The 24578-nt window shown below is 36.2% G+C and overlaps 1 protein-coding gene across 2 annotated transcripts in view; it reads left to right on the top strand.

The window, feature by feature from the left end:
• Nucleotides 1-24578, top strand: part of LOC112046081 (ribosomal protein S6 kinase alpha-5) — a 128884-nt gene that overhangs the window by 23573 nt on the left and 80733 nt on the right. For both annotated transcript variants that reach the window (XM_052886708.1, XM_052886709.1), the window contains exon 2: nucleotides 2069-2137. In XM_052886708.1, the coding sequence (XP_052742668.1) occupies nucleotides 2069-2137 (69 nt within the window). The remainder of the gene's footprint in view (nucleotides 1-2068; nucleotides 2138-24578) is intronic.

Genomic DNA, 24578 nt, shown 5'->3' with positions numbered 1-24578 from the left:
TCTACACGTGAGATACGTGTGCTAGGGCCATTTCGTCGCCTGTTGGTTTGTTGTTGGTTCACGTCGCGTTGCATGAACAAGCTTATAACTAATAACCCCGTATGGTTTCGAAAGTAGTATAACTACAGTAGGTTAACAGTGAAAATAAACATAACTGTTTAATATTCCACTAGAGCTTACATTAATTGTTATGATAGAACTATGATGAGAAGTTAAATCACGAGAAACCTTCATTATTTTCTATAAAACGAACACTTAAAATATCTGATGTTTTTTAAACTTTTGCACGGATTTTGAAAACGGGACCTTTGCATCCTTTCCTAGGGACAACATTACAAGTTTCTAAGAAAAAGGATTATGGTCATTTTACAGCCCTTGCTACGCATCTCAACCTATCACCGGTGAGAAGTCAGCTTTATAACTAGCTCTAAAACAAGTAGATACACCACAAACCTTGAATATTAAACAATTCACGTTTGAATGTCAAGTGAAATAATAGCAATTATAACGTTTAAGACAATTAACTGTGAATAATTTTAATGGTTTTGGTATTTCGTACGTAAAATATTCCTTAATACGTAAACTACACTACCCGAGCTGCGAGGTCTTAAAAAGGTTAATTTTAATTAGATGACTGTAAGAAGATAATAATTGTAATATAATACATGACATAAAAAGCAATCGCTACCAACCCATATTCGGCTCACTGCTGAGCTCGAGTCTCCTCTCAGAATGAGAGGGGTTAGGCCAATAGTCCATCACGCTGGCCCAATGCGAATTGGCAGACTTCACACACGCAGAGAATTGAGAAAATTCTCTGATATGCAGGTTTGCTCACGATGTTTTCCTTCACCGTTTGAGACACGTGATATTTAATTTCTTAAAATGTACACAGCTGAAAAGTTGGAGGTACATGCCCCAGACCGGATTCGAACACACATCCTCTGGAATCGAAGGGAGAGGTCATATCCACTGGGCTATCACGGCTCTCTATAAAAAAAAGCAATATGCATATCAAATTGGACACGTTACTTATTTGTAGTTAAAAATATTCATGGAATAGCGGAAATGATTCACATTTGTTTTGAAATCGTAGATGGACATTTCTTCCTGTACCTATTTGATTTGAATTTGTTTTAAACTATTAAATATACGTACAAATTTAAGCAATATACTCTATGAATACTGTAAAAATGTTAAAAACATAAATACTTTAATAAGAAGGAAATATTTTCGCCAGGAAGTGAAAATATCATTGACTAAGAAACAATTAAAACGCTAATAAAGTCGCACGTCAGGCGATCACCTGTCCTTAGAGATAATGCAGCCCCTATTATCTTTGCCTCCTTGATGAGGATCTCCGGGTGATAGATACGGGGAATCTGTTGCCCATTGGAAGTAACTCTTAGAGTTGTTGACGCTTTCAGTGTTCCCGATGCGATTTAAACAATACTAAAGGAAAACCTGAGGAATTCTTAACATAATTATTAAATACTATACTAACATAAGTAACAATTTTAACCTTCTAACACATATTTTGTTAAATATTAATAAACGAACTAACTATACCTAACACAAATAGTATAGGATAAATAAACTTAAAATAACTATGTAATTTATTGTCAAGAAGTAATAAAGGCTTTGATATTGAAAGGAAAACCGGGATGTGGCTTACGAAAAGATCCTGTATCTCACTTATCAGGCGACGAGTAGGAATGCTATGGGTTTTATTTGGTTGAAGTCCAACATAACTTTCTTGCGTACCCGTGACGAACAGGAGTAATGAGGATTTTCCTATGTAAAAAATGCTTCTTATTCTAAAGGAATAACCGACCCAATAGGGTAGTTGACTCATATCAAATTTAATAATAAACAATATTAACCTCGCGTAGTACCTACATGGAATAAGGGTCCGAAATATATCAATATACTGTAAAAGCTAAGGATTTCTTGACATCAGAAATCCGTTGACAAAGTATAACTAACTACTCGTAAAACTGTACACTAAATTATTTGTCAGGGGATGGATTTGGAGTTGTACTGATTTTTTTTTTCATTTTTGTTGCAGTTAATCTCAATGGCGCTTCTAAAGTGGACATATCACATTTTGACTTGCTCAAAGTCCTCGGCACTGGAGGTGAGTGATTTTGCATTTTTTAATGTTACTTATCTGTATCTATTTAGCCATAATTTGTAAATACACTATACAGTTCGACACAAAAATAGAGTGTTACAAATCGGGCAACTTTTTGTATTAAAAAAACCAGACGACAAACATTCAATAACAAAAAAAAAAATTAAAATTATGAAATGGTTTTCGAAGCTTTCACGATATAATGTGAATGTGATATAATTACCCTTTACCCAAAACATTGCGTACGCTGTGACAAACTTTGTCACAAATGTAGGAATGTTTCAAAAAGGGCAAGTCTCGTAGTACATACATAGTACTTGTCTTTCGCAACAAGATTGTAAAATAAATTTTACAAATGGACTACAAACAATTTATAAGAAAGACGACCATGGAATTAAGCCTTAATTAACTGTTGAGTTCTCGTCATGAAAATACAAATCTACCCTATTTTGAAATTTACGCTACACCCAAAATACGTTGGTGACGTCACGCAAACTTTTCTTAAGCAAAGTTTGAATGCGACAATGGTGGAAAAGTTTTTGACGGCCTCCGTGGCGCAGTGGTATGCGCGGTGGATTCACAAGACGGAGGTCCTGGGTTCGATCCTCGGCTGGGTAGATTGAGATTTTCTTAATTTGTCCAGGTCTGGCTGGTGGGAGGCTTCGGCCGTGGCTAGTTACCGGCAAAGACGTGCCGCCAAGCGATTTAGCGTTCCGGTACGATGCCGTGTAGAAACCGAAAGGGGTGTGGATTTTCATCCTCCTCCTAACAAGTTAGCCCGCTTCCATCATCACTTAACATCAGGTGAGATTGTAGTCAAGGGCTAACTTGTAAAGAAAAAAAAAAAAAGTAACATTATGGTATATTCAGCACTGAAAGAAAAATACTTTAATTTATATGTATTTCAAAATATTAATAACATTTTTATTCGTTCGTTTGTTTCGGAATAACCAATTGTTTTGCAAATCAATATATACTTTTTATCTAGTAAAAATGAGAAGACGTGAAAGTCTTACTTATCGTTTTCTTAGTTAGATACTTGCTACATTGACTATCGTTAAAATGAAAATGGGGTTAAAAGTGGTTGAAATCAGTGATTTTTTCTCTAACGAAGTCGCGTGCATTTACTAGTATAGTAATAACTACTGCTTCTTACGTAACTCTAATAATAACTGTTGAGCATTTCACAATGAGTGCACACCCTTAGTGTAACGTGCGTTGACCAGCCCATCACCTTGGATTAATTAATTCTTTTTAACTGTTCTTGTCACTAACTAAAGATTGATGAACCACACATTTTAAGATGATTTACCACACATTGCTCAATCCTAACTTATATTACAAATGAGAATATAGAAGTTTTTAAAAATTTATTCACTAACGGTTAGCTGTTTTATCAGCGAGTAACATGGGTTCTATTTTATCCCCGTATTTTTACGAAAACGGGAACTACACGATTAATTACGATTTTAATTAGTAAGACTTAATCTCGGAAGTTTTTATAAAGTTTCAGTTTAGATATTTTAGTTCGATAGAGATGTTTACGTGAGAACTACACTTTTTGACTGTATGTACCATATAAGATTATCTATGGTATGTATGTACCTACATTGTATTAGTAGGTTGGTTAGCGAAGCGAAAGATGTACCTATTAGATAATCTTTATAGCACAAAAATGGAACCGACTTCAAAAACGTATTTCAGTTGTTTTTATTTTAACACAAAATTACTTATAACCGACGTTCATGAAAATGAAATGGGACCAATCTGGAAGTATATAACAAACAATCTTCCAAACAAAAAAAGAATTTTCTAAATTGGTTACTAAATGACGAAGTTATGACGTAAAAAAACATTAATGCCGCTCGTCCTGCTCACCGCTTCCTATGTCTTTTTTGAGCGCGAGTCAAAAAATCAATCAAAATCAAAATCAAAAATCATTTATTTCAAGTAGGCTCAGTTTACAAGCACTTTTGACACGTCAGTTGACTATTTGTAAAGATTCTACCACCGGTTCGGAAGGCAGGTTCTGCTGAGAAGATACCGGCAAGAAACTCAACAGTTGCTCTTTTGAAAAAGTCATACAGTATTATAATTTACAATTGATTGATTGATTGAATTTACAATTGAAGTCACAGGACTAGTACGGGGCGTGGCGATTATTTAGTAGAGCAGTGTATAGAATATAGATAGACAGGACCATATCGCGACAGCTCGAGCAGAGCGAACAGCACAGTGTGGATGCGGCGAGGTTGTAGCACGTGCGTACAGTCACGTGGAAACGCTACTCAGTAGGTCAAATTACTTTGATAGCTACTAGCGGACCCCCCGCGGTTTCTGTCGCGTAGTTGGGGATATATATCCCATGGGGATACGAGTATAAAATATAACCCATGTTTTTCGCTGATAAGGTCCAATTTATATCGTACTACTTCGTTGCGTGGAATTCAGTTTTTCACAAATCTCGCGAGAACCATGTTTTGAACCATGAGATTTTTCCGGGACGAAAAATCTATTTCCATTTCAAATTTCAGGCAAATCGCTTCAGTAGCCGCAGCGTAAAAGAGGAACAAATATAATTACACACAAACTTTCGCCTTTATAATATTAGTGTGATAAAATTGATTGTGTTAGGCTCTTTAATAGGACCTCAGTACCGAGCGCATAAGCGTCGTCTGATGAGGCCCGAAGGCAGAAGACATGGGCGGATTGACTCTCTAAGACTCTCCCATGAGACGCGGACCTCAGCTTAGAGGGCTTTCCTGGAAGGGCATGTGTGTATCAGTTAGGGCTGCCAACATTTTTTTTTAGTAAAGTATAGTATTTTTCAGATTTAGCTACAAAAAATATAGTATATTTAAATAAAATATGGTATTTTATGGAATAAGCGACAGATCAACATTTATTTTTAAAAAAACAATATTTCTTCGTCTGTAATAAAAGTGTCATAAGCTTTTTCACATCTGATTTAAAAATTTTAGGAAACCAAATGCTATTTTTTAATTTGTTTGTTTAATGTTTGGAACTCAGTAAGATAGACAAGTTCGGATAGGTCAGACGCATTGCATCTGTCGAAAACTAATGTATTTTTTTTTAAATATAGTATGTTTGCGTAACAGTATGTAGTACGCAGACCCGAAATATAGTACAAAACTCTAAATTATAGTACGGTTGGCAACCCTAGCATCAGTTAAATCAACAAGACTCATTTTCGCATCTAGTCTATAGAGTTGTAACTTGCGACCAAGTCTTGGAACCATAGGTCGATACTGGCAACTCTTAAGGTGGGTACAGATTGGTGCAATGCAACATGTAATGTAATATTCTGCCTTACATTGCATGATCCCTGCTGCCTTGGACGTGTGGCGCGCGCGGTACGCGCATTGACTACGAATCAGTCCGGCTCAGTCCTGCGCACACTGCGCGCCCCTTTGTGTTCGTACCAAAAACCGACAAATCTCGGATCGAACCGCGCACGAGTTGTAACGCCCGGAGCGTGCGCGACCACGAGCATTCGTGATACATTGCAGCAATGTGGACGCATGCATTGTTGCATTGCATGTTGCATTACATGTTGCATTGCACCAATCTGTACCCACCTTTAACTAGTAAATCGTAACATACTAAACACAACGTTTATTAGCCAGTGCGCCAACGTTGTCGGCAACGTTGTAGCACGTGCACACAGTCACGTTGCAACGCCATCGAGTGGGTCAATTGCGTTACTCTCACAGCTATTGTGATTGTTTCAATCAATTACTTTAGGATTACAATTAGTTTTTCCGTTTTCAGCTTTATTGATCTAAAATTCCAAACCAATATTATAAAGAGTTAAGATTTTATTTTTTTATTTGTTTGTTACGAATCTACTGGGCCGATTTTGAAAGTTCTTACATCAAAGTAAAATAAGTTTAGTGGTTAGTCAGCCGTGTTAAATAGCCGTGAAAGTTTGACAAACAAACTCATTATAACAATTTTTTTTTTATTATTTGCGAGTAAGCCCTTGACAACAATCTCACCTTATGGTAATGCAATATAAGATGGAAGCAAACTAACTTGTTAGGCGTATGACAATCCATACTTATTTCGAGCATACTTTACCGATAGGGTGGTAACTAGCCACGACCGAAGTGTCCAACAAGCCACAATATTGCTGGTTCAGATTTATTGTTTGTATTATTTTCATAGGTAAGATGTTAATTTTTGAGTTGGAAGCCGGTTGATTTTTTTTATGTAAATAAATCTTGAATTTTCTGCCAAATTGCACAGTCATGATATCATATGTACGTACCTCAGAGAATTTATACTAATATTATAAACTTGAAGAGTTTGTTTGATTTAACGCGCTAATCTCAGGAACTACTGGTCCGATTTGAAAAATTCTTTCAGTGTTAGATAGCTCATTTATCGAGGAATGCTATAGGCTTATTATCCCCATATACCTACGGGAACGAGAACCACGCGGGTGAAACCGCGCGGCGTCAACTAGTAACAAAATATGACTCACCGGGTTCCAATACAAAAACTCGTTAAAATAATAGATAAAGGCTTATGCTTGGCTTCAAAATAAGTTAGTTCGACTGTTATCTCAAATCCTCACACGAGTTCAAATAACCCTTTTTTTAACTCAACTCATGTTAGAATGCGGTTAAAATACGAGATTTATAATATTGTTCTAAAATAAAAATATATTAAACTTCAACAGATGATTTTTTTCAGGGGGCCTAAAGCCCGTTTTGCCACAGTACAGGTACACATTTTTCTTCAATGTTTTTACTATTGTGTTTATTTTTTTTGTCTAACTTAAAAAAAATTGGTGCTATATAATAATGTATGCTATTTTTTATGATATTTGTGTGATTTTCTCAAAATATACGGGTAGATTTGGACGAAAGGATTTTTATTAAAAAATATATTAAATTTCTAAGCATTTTTATTGATTGCTAGCCAGTAAATTAGTTGGGAGGTCCAATAGACGAGCGTCAAATCCCGAAATATCTCTTTAAGTAGTTTTTGATTTTCTCTACCATAAATTATTGCTTTTTATTATTTTGAACCGATTTCCAAAAAGGAGGAAGTTCTACGTGCGTGTGTTTTTTTTATTTTTTTTATTTCTGCCATCTTTTTTTCGGGAGTAATATATTAACCACCCAGATTCAGTTATATGTATTGTAGGTAACTTTTTACAAATTTTTGCTTTCACACGTAAACACACGTTTACACGTACTGGGGCCCCCTGTAGTCCGGGGGCCCTGCATCATTGATACGACTGATACGAATTTAAAAAAAAAAAAAACTGACCTAACATTGATACGGCTGATACGGCGATGTTAAAAAAACCTGACCCAAAATAGCTTCTTTTAAAAAAGTTATTTTCCAATTTCTTATTAAAGATAAACAAACAGTACGATTAGGTACAGTGATGTTACGGGTTATCGAAGGGCCGTGACGCGTGCACCGGCCACGGCAATGTGACTTGTGCCACGCCCCCGCACTACGTCTGCACTCGCCGCTACCACCTTCACTGGAACACCGTTAGTTACTGCGCTACCGGAGTTTGCGACCGTTCGACACATAATGATAAATAGTGTTGTCTTGTCGGCTCTACTTCGCAGATCCTGCCTTCTGAAACGGTGGTAGTTACTAGGCACTACAAACTTGACGATTTGAAAGTGCTTGTAAACTAAGCCTACTTGAGTTAAATGATTTTTTTAACTTGCTCAGAAGCCTGTTGTTTGTTACTCTGAAAAGAATTTACGCATACGAAGATACTTATCATTCCATGGATTGAACATACGGATACACGTCCATCGTTTGGTACAGAGAAAAGCTTCCGAGTAGTTCCGTCATGTCAACACTCCCCTTCTCTGCTCGTGTTTATCTCCCAACCAATGGAGATGGTCCAAAATTAGGAGTCTGGGATCAGTCATTGTACCCGGGCGGAAGTAAAAGAACATGAAATTTTTATTTATTTTCGATTATAGAAATCTATGAATTTACTTTAATTCTTTCGAAATAATATTAATTCTCTTCCAAAAAATGCAACACTAATATGGGTAATAATGGCGGATTGATGACTTTTTCAACGCAGTAGTCGTTTTGATGTTTGCTGTCAAGTGTCATGTCATATTTGCTTTAAGGACGCCATCTTGATATAACTCAAAATATTGGGTTTTAATATTATTTATTTCTTTTTATTTAGTAAGATTTATTCACCTTTATCCCTGATTTTTTTTAATTCTAATGATACGGGGTACAAGAGTGGACCTGAAATGGACCATCTCCTTTCGTAGTATTTCATTAGAGCTGGGCGGCTATTCTGGGACGATGTTTTGCACAATTCTCAAGTTCGAATTCATCTCTTTATGTCTCTGTTTAACACGATACTATAGAAAGAGAAAGCGGTGAATTCGAAACTCGCACTTGCGAATTATACAAAACATCGTTTAAGAATAGTCTCCTGCATTGGATACTCGTAATATACTCATAAAACATAAGTACTGCAGTATTTTGGCGAGGACAAGGTCTCTAAGCAGAAGACGAGAGATTTTACTCGTAGCATTCATTTCTACCGCATACAAACGCATGGTAATTTTAAATTTTGATATAAAATAATTTTATGTAGACATTTATTTTGAAATGTCTGCGTTAATTTAAATGTATTCATTCTCTCTATATTTGAATGGAAAGTACTTTATCCACTTTAGAACATTCAAAAATAGTGAGACTTATTCGAATTCCCATGACGAGCACTTAGGTACTCAATAAAACTCTCCCATGGTATTTTATTTTCGAAACCGGGATCCATAATGTTCAACGCACAGTAGATAACCTTCAAAGGCGAGGATTTCCGGTCAGCTGTTCAAATATCCTCTCGGACTTTTTTTTCATTACTCCCGGTCCCCGAAAGTAATTATGAGTAAATAAAATAATCATTTTCTTTAAGTATATGTAATACAGTATATGTAATACAGTATATGTAATAACAGGGTGTTGCCAGTATTTTCCATAACTTCAAGGTGTTGACGAGTCCACTTATAGGAGCCGAACTGCATAACTATTTTTTTTAACTAAAAAAAACTCATGTTTTCATACAAAATAATTCAAATCCATGTAACATACGCTTTTATCTATCCTTACATTTTAAAATAAGTAATCGTAGCGGCAAGACTGTCGATATCGACGAGATATTGCAAATGGCACTACGCACTTCACTAATAAGCTACTTCATGATATTTATCAATGAGAAAGTTTGGCTAGGTCATAATTTATGGGTGCGATATAAGGGACACAAATTAAGATATATTTAGAAAAGAAATATTTTAACTCCGAAAATATTTATTTTAGAACACCTGTTCCTTAGACATTTTTAATTATCTTAAGACTGTCGGTAAGATTTGAATGAGGCTTTAAATTCTATTGCCTCAGGTTGACGAATGCAGGGCAGAACTTAAATTTATGAAAGAAAAATATTATGCTTGCGAGAATTCCAACCCAAGTTATAGACGATAGTTATTTATAATATCAGGGGTCTAGCTAATCTGCTTATTTCCTTTTTACTAAATAAAATGGGTCCTTTGAAATGCTAAAATGATTAGTGTAATCAGTGTGAGAAGAAATGTGCGTACCAGGGCGGTATGGTTATGTAGGAGGCGATCCCAGGACGTCGTCCGTCGTCGCGACGGGTCGTCGACCCCCGAAACTGGCGCGTAGCGGTGCCCGGTCGTTACCCGACCGTCCTTACATTACAACGCTCACGACCTTATGTTCACCTGGTACGTTGCGTGTTTATTGTTGCTGATATTGCTTTACATTTTTTTTAAAGATAACTAACTCTAAAAGTAACTAAATAGCTGTTAAAATATTGATTTACTAATACCATGGTAACTATTTATTTTCTTGATTAGTATCAGATTCGACAATAAAAACAGTTTTTTTGTTAGTCCCATAATAAATAAGGTACTTTGTTGTAAAAAAAAAGGTTGTCTACCCTGTCTAGAGTTTTATTTTCAAGTTTACGTTCAATAAAAAAAAGTCTTCCCATATTTAAATATCCGTTAAAAAACATTTTCATGTGAAGAATTGAGGAAATAAATAAGTGAGCCTAAGTGCCTAAGCTCCATATCCCCTCTTCTATAAGGAGGGACACCTGTGGTGCTAACATGCGACTAATTGAAGAGAAATAGACAAAATATCGTCCAATGGCGGCAGAATTTTCCCAGTCCCGTCTCTTCGTCTCAACACAAAATATTGAAAATTGCGATTGCACCGCCATTGGTTGATAATTGTCTACTTCTCTACACGAGATTATCTCGTTGGTCGCATGTTGACTGTAATGAGCCATTAAAATATTCTGATAGATGAAGTTAAACAGTGTATTGTGGTTTGTAAGCCGGCTTAGCGGGGCCAATCAACAAGTCATGCTGACAATTTTAATCATTTTGCGATTTCATGGAATTGTCTATGTGTTACGGTTCGCTGTTCGGGAGCATTGAACCACCGATGGCCTTATCAGGTCGATCGCGATGCTAAACAACCGATCCGATATGGTATTCTCTTGATCATACCGATTGTTTTCATCTAGTGGATGTCCCTGACTTTGTCCACGTACAATTCGGCATAGGCGTTGTTGCTTGTAAGATTGGGGAAAGATAATCGAAACGCAAAATAACGGAAATACATGCAAATTGGTTCCGACTTGTGCATTCGTTTCCTATATCTTCACGTCTTAACTACAGAACCCACTTGGCTGAAATTTCGGATGGAGATAGAGTCTCATCATCAACATTATCAGCTTATGGAGTCAGTGCTGGACATACCTCTTGCATGGATTTACAAGCACAACGATCTCGAGCCGCCAGCATCCAGCGGCAGCAAATCGCTTTGCGCTTTCCGGTTCGGGGTCGCCATTCCAGCACTTTGGGACCCCAATGTCCATCGGCTCTTCGAACTATGTGGCCTGCCCACTGCCACTTCAGCTTTCCGACTCGCTGAGCTATGTCGGTGACTTTGGTTTGTCTGCGAATCTCCTCATTTCTGATTCGATCCCTATGCTTGGAGATAGTAAATCAATACATAGAGACTTGTATCCCGAAGATCCATTGTTCCAGCGGATTTTGTGAAATACGAAATTTCACATGAACGAACTTGCTGGCATCCGCTAGTATTGCCAATGTTATTGTTGAAATTTTAATATAGATACATGATATCAATGCAAATCTCCAATATAGATAGACAGAGATAATCATGGAGTTTAATAAAATCTCTGTGTGATTAAAACTTTTTGGAACTAAATTACATATATTCAGTATTGTGTTGATAACGCGAAATCTCATATGTTATTGATTAGTCTCTAATAAGATAGGCGATTGTAAGAACCTTAGATTTCGAACTAGTGATTTACTTTCGTGTGTTTTTTTTAATGTAAACCTTCATGGACATATGCAGAATGGTCACTTGACATTAAGTGTGATACCAGCTGGCCTATTCACTAATTTGGTCTTTATTAACAACATATTAAAATAAACATCAATGAAGAGGTTTGGTGATACCTACTTGTACCAATTTAGCCAGATGTCGTTAACCATTCCAGTGGTTGCGAACCCTTCCTGAATCCGTAATTATGTGTGCGCTATTGTTAATGCTGGTAACACACTTGCATGATGACACGCCTCTAAAGTTACACGCGATTGTCAATTGACATTCGGCTTTTAGATGACCGGCGCAGTGCATGACGTGTTTCTTACTTGCGCAGCTTTGGTTTGTTATGTCGATGGTTTCTTAAACCTAAATCGCTACTTAGCGATAAGGTCGCCTTTTGTATCCTGCTTTCTTCATAATGATTCTATTTCTCTTATTTTTGTTAATGTGGTGTACAACTGAGGAACAATCGATGACGTCTGACGGATAATTATTGTTAATTTTTTCATTTATATTGAATTACTTAAAGAGTTGATTAATGATTATCACATAACATCAGGCGATTTCCTTGCTCTTTTGCCTGAAATTTTGAAAAATAATGCTTAATTTTTGGCACTATTAATTTAAGTAGATACATTTTGTTACAAGATCACCGCTATATGTAATGTTGAGTCAACCTTTATTGTTACTTCGTTTTGATGAACTGTCTTAAAGCGGAAAGCTTTAATTAGCATATTGGGAAGCTTTCGCTTGAATGTTGGGTCGGATACAGAAGGCAGTGATCCTGGAGATGGTGTGTATTGTGAGAAGGTTCTTCACTATGGCGTCTTGAATGCCGGTTGCTTGCCGGAGCACTCAAAAAGGTTCCGCAACCGAAAAAGTAGTCTTAGTTTTTTTTATATTATGTTGATGATATAATATGTTTTTAGTCTGTTTCTGGACATACATAAGTACTAGGAATTGCAACAGAAATCACGCAGCGTGTTACCTACACCTTTATAAGTATGCTCCCGGCTTTATAGTGCATATAATTCGTTCCGCATTAGTGCTTTGCGAAAAACACATGTCAGTGTAGTAAATAATAACGGGTAAAGAATATTTTATAGTCTAGTGTAATTAGTTTGGTCTTTGCAATTTAATTAATTAATTTTGTTTAATAAGTAGGTAATTAACTTTATGAGCAAATATCATTTAAGATATCGTATTGTAAGAAATTACAAATAGGTAAAAAAATATTTGTTATTTTTAATTTTTGAAAGTATGTACAATGTTTTTTTTGATTCGTCTTTATCAACCCATATTCGGTTCACTGCTGAGCTCGGGTCTCCTCTCAGAAAGTGAAGTGTTAGGCCAATAGTCAACCACGCTGGCCCAATGCGGACTGGCAGACTTCACATACGCAGAGAACTAAGAAAAATTCTCTGGTATGCAGGTGTTTTTTCCTCACGATGTTTTTTGATTAATTTACTTATATTTATAACATTAGGTTCACTTATTAATAAAATATAAAATATTTTATAGAATTTGTAAAGAAAGCATAATCATACAAATGAACAAAGAATAAATGTATTTATATGTCAAAACCTACTATCACACGTTAATGATAGTGAAATAATATATACAGATAAGTAAAGTGAATATAGCTTATTGCGTGTAGTCTCTATATGGCCACACAGAAGCTTCTAATTTGATATCGTAATATAATCTTGTAAGCATACTAATTTAAAACTCTCACACACACACTCTTTTACAATCAAGTCTTGATTTCACGAGGGGGTGTATTATGTTGTTATACGGGTGGTCGCCTTACCCAGACATCGGTGTCAACGTTCTACTCTGATTTTTCATATAAAAGATTTTTTTTTAATTTATTAGCCAAATTGAATGCAATCCTACGTATATTATAAAGGCGAAAGTTTGTATAATAATAAGATTATAAGACGCTTGTTTTGTCTATGCACTTTAACCAAAGCTAACTCTCTCCCAAAAATAGGTAATCGATGTAGGTACCAGCGGCGAAGAGTTCATGTAAGCCGATTCCCGCCGGGTTACCTTTAAAAATCCTTGCAAAGGCATTCATTGTTGTACTGTATCTAGATATATGAGAAACCGGAGTTAGTATCACGCTATATGATATTTCCTTTTCTTTGGCTTACCTTCATCTGAATTATATCTTCTACCAGTAGCGAAGGCTGAAATTTCCTATAGTATGTAACCCGTTCATGTGTTTTTTTAGTCTGAATTACCAAGCGAGTTTTGTATACGTACCTCTAAGTTCTTGTAGATATTAATAATATGTACTGTTTTTTAGTTGAGCGGAGGCGTTTATTGTACTGATTGTAGAAATGCTGTTATAATATACCTAACGTTTCTAGCGTGTTAAATACATTAGAGTTATTAATGTGTATGTATTATAAAAAGGTAACCCGATAGAAATCGTATTGTTAGGACCCATCGCCTCTGGTAGGTACTTACATGTTATGAAGTGATATTATGATATACTTAAGACAGTAACTTGTCATAACTAATATCAACGACCAATAAACCCGTGACTAAAACATTTCATTAGTAATATTTCGCACATCCTACAAACCAATTTGATACACAAGAATATTCATAAGTTCCGTAAAACCGACGCCGTTCATAGGGGGCACAAAAAACGCCCTCTACCTAACGCGAGGTAAACAACCCCTGAACATCTGCCCTTTGAACGCCACTAGCCACCTGGCCGACATGGTGCTTTACTTTGCGAAACTTTGGCATTTGAGAATATTTTGATATTCTGTGCGTTTAGGCGGTGACTGTAGGCTTTAAATTTCAAAACCATAGGTTGTAGGCGTTGGATTTGTAACACGTTTTTTATTAACCGACTACAAAAAAAGGCGAAGGTTCTCAATAGGCTAGTTGACACGTTTTTTTTAAATGGTCTTAAATAGTTAATTACCGTTCTAATACATACATTTTTCTTGAGACGTACTTACATGAAAATTTTGGTTTTTAAATATGTTTTTGACAATACGAGCCAAAACGCCTGTCGGCCATGATGGTCTATATTTCAACTGTTTAATGACCTCACTATTATAAATCCCTTACAAACATAGTACATCAAGTAACATTGTGAAGTCAAAAATTGGACGGCAACGTTTTTGACGTTTGGTAAATTTGAAAAAATACAGGTTTTTTAAATTATCTTCGATATATTTCGGACCCTTATTCCATGTACTATGAGAAATTAATATTGTTTAAATTAAATTTGATATGAGTCAAACTGATTATACGACCACAGACTATTTTAAATGTTTTTAAGTTGTTGCTGTCACAATGTTCTTTACATCTCTCCGGAGGATTCTTAATTAGATTCAACTAATTAAAGCAATTAGTTTAAGTTATCACTTCTGTCGAGCGTACCGAGACGCACACTTTTTTGTGAAGTTTTTCAAAAGGTCATGATTAATCACTCGTATATTGACCCGAAAATTGTACGAATAAAGTGAGCCCTTTGCCCTCACTTACCTTCAAACCTACGTAAGGTACGACGTACGTAAGTTCAAGGACACGTCCTTGGGCTTAAGAGGTCAATAACTGATTGTACGGAGAGGGCGTAGGCTGTATCGAGGTGAATATACGTCTCGAACTTTGTTCGGGTACTTCTGTTGTAACGGATTGTGGCAACCGCAGGCGTCTGAATGGGGATGATGACTAGGTTTGAATATATTGATTTTTATGATACATTCGGGTAAATAAGGTCAATGTTAACTAATTTATACATAAAAAGCAAAGATTGTCTGGATATTTGCAAAATAAATAAGATTATAAAATTTCAAAATCTATTAAAAAATTTTTATCGTAATTAGATGAATATTCATACAGATATAGCTTCCTTACATTAAATGTGACATTTTTTAATAAATTAACTATAAACATAAATTCACAAATAACAAAGATATTAGTAATTTTGTTTGAACGCCCATACAAACCTAACGATCAGCGAGCCAACGACGTCACTAAATCGTGCCATTTTGTATGGAGCGTTTTTCAGGGATCCGCGGCAGCGCCGCAAATTTGACCCTAACCTTTGACATAACCAATCTATAGTATAAAATTATCATTCGGTAAATGTATTAAACAATAATCGGAATTGGTTCAGTAGTTCAAAGTAAATAATAAACTGATATTTATATAAGGCAAATGGTCATAATGTTCAAAGTGATGACTTAACATCAAGTGATAATTATGGCTCATTTGATGTTGAGTGATCGCCTCGATCATTTGCCCGCTATTAAAACGATAAATAGCCCTCAAACCGAAGTGTCGTCAAACCCTGCAAAGGGCAACACTCTGTCAAACGCGGAGTTCAATATTCTATTCGCTTTTGTTACGCCGAAGGTTGATACCGCCTGCCTATCTGCAAATTATATTTTCTTTTGTTGTTATGAACATTTTACCTAATCTATATAATATGTATATAAAAATAGTGCGTAGAACTTCGAATCCACTTTTTACGTATTTCAGAAAAATAAGTTTCGATTAGTATGTGTTCGCGATTTTTTCATAACTTACTAATCCGAATTACGGGTAGATCGGGATTTCGTCATTTAAATACGCATTTTCAGAGGTTTTTATGCTAGATACTAATATTATAAAGAGGTAAAGTTTGTGGTGCTGTACGGGGGTCTAGATCTACTGAACTAATTTTGATGATTTTTTTTACCAATAGGTTATTATTACGTCATTTGTTAGTGTCTTGTGCTATATTTTATCCCGGAATCTACGGGATCGGAAACTACGCGGGTAATACCTCGGGAAGTTGGCTAGTACCTATATAATTCGAAGGATTTTCCTTTAAACATACTCAATATATGCTGTTTAAAAGGAGATTTGGTTTTTTGTAAATATTAAAAACATGGAGTTTATTTAATTTAATTAATTTAAACATTAAGGTTAAATACTGTGCCAATTATGAAGTTTGGACTATGGTGTGGCTGTGGTGGAGGGCAGTGGACACTATTGTACCTAAGTTACTGGTAGGTAACCTGGGTACAATTGTGTTAACTTTTGGCTGGTGGGAGGCTTTGGCTGTGGCTAGTTACCACCCTACCGACAAAGACGTACCGTCAAGCGATTTAGCGTTCCGGTACGATGTCGTATAGAAACCGAAAGAGGTGTGGATTTTCATCCTCCTCCTAACAAGTCAGCCCGCTTCCATCTTAGATTGCATCATCACTTACCATCACGTGAGATTGTAGTCAAGGGCTAACTTGTGAAGAACAAATAAAAAAGGTACCTAGATGTAGTCTAATTATTTGTTCGTGAGTTGATAACGTGGCACGATGCGATATCGTGTCGTGCGAGTGTTTTGGCCCGTAGCGGAGGTCAACGCACGGCGACAAATCAATTAGCATTTTATCAGTTGCCTTTAAATACGTGTTCCATGATTGTGTTGCGTTGTTTAATATTGTCGTCGCAAATAACTACAGTTCTACTTGTTAAACTTCATCATCATATCAGCCGACGGAGGTCCACTGCAGGACATAGGCCTTTTGTGGGGACTTCGAAACATTACGATCCTGAGCCGCCTGTATCCAGCGAATACCTGCGAGTCGCTTGATGTCGTCAGTTCATCTAGTGGGGCGTCGACTAACATTGTTTTCTAGTCGCCTTTCCAGCACCTTGGGACTCTAACATCCATCGGTTCTTCGAACTATGTGCCCCTGTCAAACTTAACTGACAGAATATAAACGCATGAAATTTTATATTATTAGCGAAACGCCCTGTCTTCGAACGGTCATTTTAGACTAAATTTGTAAAAGTTATTCACAATTAACATTATGAAAGACTATCTGACCACCTGCTGGCCTTTTCTTAGTCTTTATCAACATATTAGAATAGTCATCAAATCAATTGAGAAATGTCATCTACCTACTATATGATATCCACCAGGTGGCAACGGTAAATGTAGGATCGTATATGTCAACTGGCGTACGTCAAAGATAGTGAATTAGCCTGCTGACAAACCATGTCCATATATCATGTACACTGTACCAGCCATATACCCTTCTGTAAAATATATAATAACATTCAGGTAATGCGTGATCGAATCAGAAAGAGGAGATTCGCAGACGAATCAAAGTCACCGACATAGCTTAGCGAGTCGCGAAGCTGAAGTGGCAATGGGCAGGCCATAGTTCAAAGAGCCGATGGACATTGGAGTCCCAAGGTGATGGAATGGCGACCCCGCACCGGAAAGCGCAGTGTAGGTCGACCACTAGGTGGACCGAGGACATCAAGCGGGTTGCAGGGAGCCGCTGGATGCTGGCGGCTCGAGACCGATGTGCTTGGAGGTCCATGCAAGAGGTCTATCGGCTGATGATGATGATGAATACGCTGCAACTGGCAAATGTCGCCGGGTCAGCTACGAATGTCATCTAAGTCTTTACTTAAGCTAGTTCGAAGTGACTTTAATATGTATACGAAGATACCTTCATCCGGAATCCCGAAATATCGTGATTACAGTAGTCTTAAAAATAGATTTCCAAATGTTTCGAAAATAGAATTTTTCCAACTATTTACTGTGGGAAATCTATATAGACGGAAAAATGTATAAAGACTACTAATTATTGTACTACACACCATAAACATAAAACGAAAAACAAGTCGGAAAAATGTTTTTCCCGGAGTTTACTGAACTCATAAAGATATATCGAGTAATCAGAATGTACTTTGATCGTTCTAACGTAAATTATATCTACCTAAGTATCTACATAATATCAACATAATTGTACATACGAGTATGTGTATACTGAATAGTAAGTTTACAACACAAATGTCTTTGTCTGTGTAAACTAATGGCACGACAGCACAGCAGATACGCGTTTGTTTTAATTTATTTTGAGTTATACAGAAGGAGGCGTGCGGCATAGAAACCCGTTTATCAACAAATCGTTGTAGGTATAGCAACCTCTCACGGATTTGATAATAATTAATTAATGACACCAGTCATTACAGTTACACAAAAACATCAAAGTTAACCGTCTTCAAAAAAAAATAGAAGATCACCAAGAGAGAGATGATCAATAGAAGAGAAGTCACCGAAATATAAACTAAAGCCAATCTCACACGATCAAGTACGTCGTCAAGTCTGCAGCGCGCTTATGCTAGCCACTGACCATCCAATAAGCTCATGTTCTTGCAACGCAAACGATCCGATAAAACTGATCGTTTGTTGGTTTCACTTCCGATAGATTATAATATACCGAAAAATAACACGTTAAATTGTAATCAGTATTTTCAGTTCACAATATGACGGTAGATTATAATATCACGAGTGAGATTATAAACTAACTTATTTATCAATTTTAGGGTAACATATACTTGACCATTTATGACCGGCGTAAGCGTGTATGTAGGTACATCAAATGTTGACTCAACGAACATGCCTATTATTATGATGCGCAATTCTCGAAATGAAGAGTTATTCAAACAAAATGATGACGACCTTGAGGTGGCGCGTCTTTCTCTGGAGCGGAGGTAATAAGGCCATTCACAGGCGGACGACAATGAGACGACAGATTTATAAACGGCATTGCCTTGTATCTGAATTTACATTGAATTGTTTACATGTATATAGTTATATATATTTTTTTTTATATTCTTTACAAGTTAGCCCTTGACTACAATCTCATCTGATGGTAAGTGATGATGCAATCTAAGATGGACGTGGGCTAACTTGTTAGGAGGTGGATGATAATCCACACTCCTTTCGGTTTCTACACGGCATGGTACATCTTTGCCGGTAGGGTGGTAACTAGCCACGGCCAAAGCCTCTCAACAGCCAGACCTGGACCAAATAAGTAAATCTCAATCGGCCCAGTCGGGGATCGAACCCAGGACCTCCGTCTTGTAAATCCACCGCGCACACCACTGCGCCACGGAGGTCGTCAAAATAACTAGTTGTTCCCCGCAGTTTTACCCAATTTCTCTAAAAATATCGAAATTAAAATTAGCCCAAGTTACACCTTATAACATTAGTTATGTACAAGTAATAGTCCGGTTAAAATTGGTTCAGCTGTTTCAGGGATTAACTGCAAAAAACAGAAATACAGACAATTAAGTTACTTTTAAGTGTATTTACTCGATAGTGATAGAGCCCCGTGATAGGCCAGTGGATATGACCTCTGCCTCCGATTCCGGAAGGTGTGGGTTCAAATCCGGTCCGGGGCATGTATTTTCGAAATTTTCAGTTGTGTGCATTTTAAGAAATTAAATATCACGTGTCTCAAACGGTGAAGAAAAACATCGTGAGGAAACCTGCATACCAGAGAATTTTCTTAATTCTCTGCGTGTGTCAAGTCTGCCAATCCGCATTGGGCCAGCGTGGTGGACTATTGGCCTAACCCTTCTGAGAGGAGACTCGGGCTCGGCAGTGAGCCGAATATGGGTTGATAATGACGAACAGAACTTAATAATATGTATTTGTAACACCAGACACATATATACTTGTACCACATATATTTGTAACACCAGACGCACTGTCTAGAAGTAGTCTTATCTAGACTTATCTATCGTTAAATACTATTTACGTCCTAATTTATTAAAAAACTCCATTCCCGTAGGAATACGGGGATAAAAATATAGCCTATAGCTCTATTATATGTAGTGATAGTGTATAACTTCCCAATAGTGAAAGAATTTTTCAAATCGGTTTAGTAGTTTCGGAGCTCATTCAATGCAAACAAACAATCAATAAAATCATTCCTGTTTATAATGTTAATGAAAAATAAAAAGTTATTCAAACAAAAGTATCGGTTACTTTTATAACTACGTACTTAAATGATGAGCTCCGACTATTTCGAGAGAATGAATACCGGATGAACTACGTCTTAACGGTGTGCGTTAAAAACGAGGAAATGAAATGCTTCATAACTCACATAGCAACTCGCCTTGAGCTGGTGAAAAAGTATGTGAATATAATTAATATGAGTCATGAAATAATGTCATTAAGCAGTGAGACAGTAAGTGAGAGTGTGCTCTTCATAGGAAGTAGTGCTATTATGTTTTCTGTTGTCAAGTAAAGTCGTTGTTTTGTCGTCTTTAAAATCCCTTTTAATATGTCTGACCCGATGTTTCCATCATGTGTGATTCTTTTGCATCATTGTATCATTCTTACATACATAGGTATATCACGTCTCGTTCGCGTATTGGTACATAGTGACCAGGTCCTTCCACTTATTTGCATTTCCCCTTGCTATTTCTGTTCACTTTTTTATATTTAAAAAGATTTTTCGCTGAGTGAATATGCCTCTCTGTCATGCTTCTTATAGTTTAAACTTAATTATACTGCAGTAACACTACTATAGTAATTATTTTTTTTAGAATTCTTAGAATTTCTGTTCACATCAATACTTTCATTCAAGTTCGTCTGTTTAGGTTAGTCTTGACCTGATCTGTATTGAGAAGGTCCTGGATTTAGTTGTCGATTGTTCTTCTCCTTCTAAATTTTGTAGCTCTTATATGACTTTAATTTGATACAAAGTACATTGGAATTATACTGCAGCCTTTTTTGATGAGTACTGTTTACCAACATAGAAACTAGAAATGAAGGTAGAAAACGCATGCCATTTCAAAACTTATTTTTTTAAATTTATGTATGGTTTGTTTATAAAATGTTATATAAATATGTTAACCATATCTAATTGTTCTAAGCTTATTAATTTTATATATTTTCGTTAGCTTAAGAACAAGTTAATTATAATTATTATTTTGTGAAATGACTAGTGATTTATACCTGTCACCGTTAGATAGTAAAATACGTTAGTTTATAATCTCACTCGTGATATTACAATCTGCCGTCATATTGTGAACTGAAAATACTGATTTAAATTTAACGTGTTATTTTTCTGTATATTATAATCTATCGGAAGTAAAACCGTTAAATTACAATCTTGAAATGTCAACTGTCCGAACTTGTCCCTGATTGGTCGGCCTTATTTACTTTGATTATAAACTAACGTATTTTAGAATTTAACGGTAACATACCCTCATTTTTTATTTGTTTGTTGGTAAACATTACTCATCAAGAAAGGCTGTAGTATAGTATACACACCTGGCGCAAGTTACATATTTGCTTAGTTGGAGAGGTAAAAGAAATATATAAGACAACGCTTGGAGAGGGATGTTTTAGGCATCTTCTAGAATCTACTGAACTGTTATGTAACTTTGACGGCCTCCGTGGCGCAGTGGTATGCGCGGTGGATTTACAAGACGGAGGTCCTGGGTTCGATCCCCGGCTGGGCCGATTGAGGTTTTCTTAATTGGTCCAGGTCTGGCTGGTGGGAGGCTTCGGCCGACGCTAGTTACCATCCTACCGACAAAGACGTACCGCCAAGCGATTTAGCGTTCCGGTACGATGTCGTGTAGAAACCGAAAGGAGTGTGGATTTTCATCCTCCTCCTAACAAGTTAGCCAGCTTCCATCTTAGATTGCATCATCACTTAACATCAGGTGAGATTGTAGTCAAGGGCTAACTTGTAAAGAAAAAAAAAATCTATATTTACTATGAGTTTAGTTGCAATAGGATGCTTGTTTGTGTTCGAAACTTTAGCCTATAGCCTATATATTAATACATTTTTTTTTATTTTTGAAATGGACCTTCGTGTTTCACGTATTTCCCTGAACCTTAAGACAATAAGGTCGCTGGTGACGTAACAACATTTCATGTTTATTTCCGTACATTTAAAACAGCGGTAATAATCATAATTGGTACTTATTTACCGGTTTCGTGTCTCCTTCAGACTACTCGGTATTGACGAAGAGCATTGTGCCGGTTTGACATTGCTATAAATATAAAAATAACTTTCCACAAAAAAGTTGTAGCTTTTACAATGTACTTGTACAATAAAATATAATTTTTTTTTTAATTAACCGACTATACGAATAAGTGACACATCTTATTTTTTTTTTATTAACCGACTTGATTACAGCTACACATTACAACGTACTTATGTGCTATCTACTAATCGGTTTAACTGCGGTGCCAAACTTGTAACCAATAATAAATATATCGGTTAATAAATTACGGAGTTATTAAACAATTGAAAACGTCCTCCTTTTTATTAGTTACAAGTAAACATACTCAATATTATTTCTTTTAAGAAGAACGATTGAAAAATATTTTTTAATTTATTTTGTAATATTTATATTTTAATAGTGCAAATATTGCCGTTTTGGATAGTCATGTTTGTCAGTAAGTAGTGATTGTAACACCAGTACGGAAGGAATTTTTCATTGTGCTGAGAGGAGTTGGCAAGAAAAGAGTTTATTTTTTAAAATTACTACTATAAAATAATAACCGTAATAAAACCGTTCACAGACTATCAGTGGCGCAGGATCAAATTTTGACGGAGGTAAGCCGTTCCAAAGAAACGAAATTCTTACTAACTCCGGTTTCTCATACATCCATACATATACATTGATTACAATAATTAATGAAGTAAATGAGTTTTATTATTATATGTACCTACTATTTTTATGTTTACTTTTAGATTTAAGAAATAATATGTAAAACATTTACATATTATTTCTATCCCTAAGAAATAAAAAAAAAAAATAAAAATAAATACCTATGTATGGATTTTTAAAAGTTAACCCGGCGGAAATCGGTTTGTATGTACTCTTCGCCGCTGCAGACTATGCATATACGAGTATAACAAGGTAAATCAATACGTCTGCGGATACCCTTACATTAAGGCCGTGACACCCATTATATGCGAGCTTACAATATTTTTGGCAGTGCAGTGTTTCTTGAAAAGTCTGGATACGGGGTCGACGGCCGACCTAGGATGCAGTAAACGTTCTAGGTCGTTTTACAGAACAGATAAACTTGAATATTTTTTTTCTGTTATTGCTATTGACATACGAAATTTAAGGTAAGATTCCTTTAAGGTTGTTTATCCAACATACTCGATGACTTTTTCGAGATCAAAACTCTGTTTTACGATTATTCTGAGACCTGATATATATAAATAAGACTAGTAGGTATGGCATCTTTTTTAGTTTGGAACTAAACTACATGACTAAGGGCCTCGTGTGGGTTCGAAACTAGTCGGGCATACTCCGAACTAATATCACGTGAGTTTTAGCCGTGTTTCATAATCAATTAGTATGTCATCTTGGTGATCTTGGAACGTTAAATTACAATCGGCATGATGTTATGCACATCGCGACCAACACATGATTATTTTTTTCGCTGATTGCGCTGCAGGCATGTTAGATTACTTGATCGTCAGTGGCTGACGTTATATTAATAACTAGCTGACGCCGCGCGGTTTTACCCGCGTGGTTCCCGTTCCCGTAGGAATACGGGGATAATATATAGCCTATAGCCTTCCTCGATAAATGGGCTATCTAACACTGAAAGAATTTTTCAAATCGGACCAGTAGTACTTGAGATTAGCGCGTTCAATCAAACAAACAAACAAACAAACTCTTCAGCTGTATAATATTAGTATAGATGGTCTTCTATTTAATATCTCTTTCATAATCATTACGATGTTGTATCGATGACATAGACATACAATATCAAAACGACCTTCATTGTTCGTCACATATAAAGTTTAAAGTAGTAAGAACACTTTCTTCACAGATTTTATTTATACGGTAATCTATGTACTAATATTATATAGAGCTAAAGTTTGTGCAATTGTAGGAGGGTAATCTGGTGAACCGATTTTAAAAATTCTTGTCAATAGAAAACCTTTTTATTTACGAGTGTACGCAGGAGCTATGCGAGTGGAGCCGCGGGGCGTCTGCTAGTAGTAGTAATTTATTATTAATCAAAATTAGTAAAAAAAAATTCAATGCTCTAATGATTCAGTAGGTCAACAACGTATTGTGTTAAACTGCCAACGTTTGAATCTAAGGTTAGAAATGCATTGTAATTTGTAACGTACAATTCGATGGAAAAATATTTTTTACTACCTTCGTTCGGTCAACGGACAAACTTGTATAGTAGGCGGAAGGGATCTGT

The sequence above is a fragment of the Bicyclus anynana genome, chromosome 18 (assembly GCF_947172395.1).
Source record: "Bicyclus anynana chromosome 18, ilBicAnyn1.1, whole genome shotgun sequence".
Taxonomy (NCBI): Eukaryota; Metazoa; Arthropoda; class Insecta; order Lepidoptera; family Nymphalidae; genus Bicyclus; species Bicyclus anynana.
The sequence above is the reverse complement of the archived record's forward strand: the minus strand, read 5'-3'. Positions and strand labels throughout refer to the sequence as shown.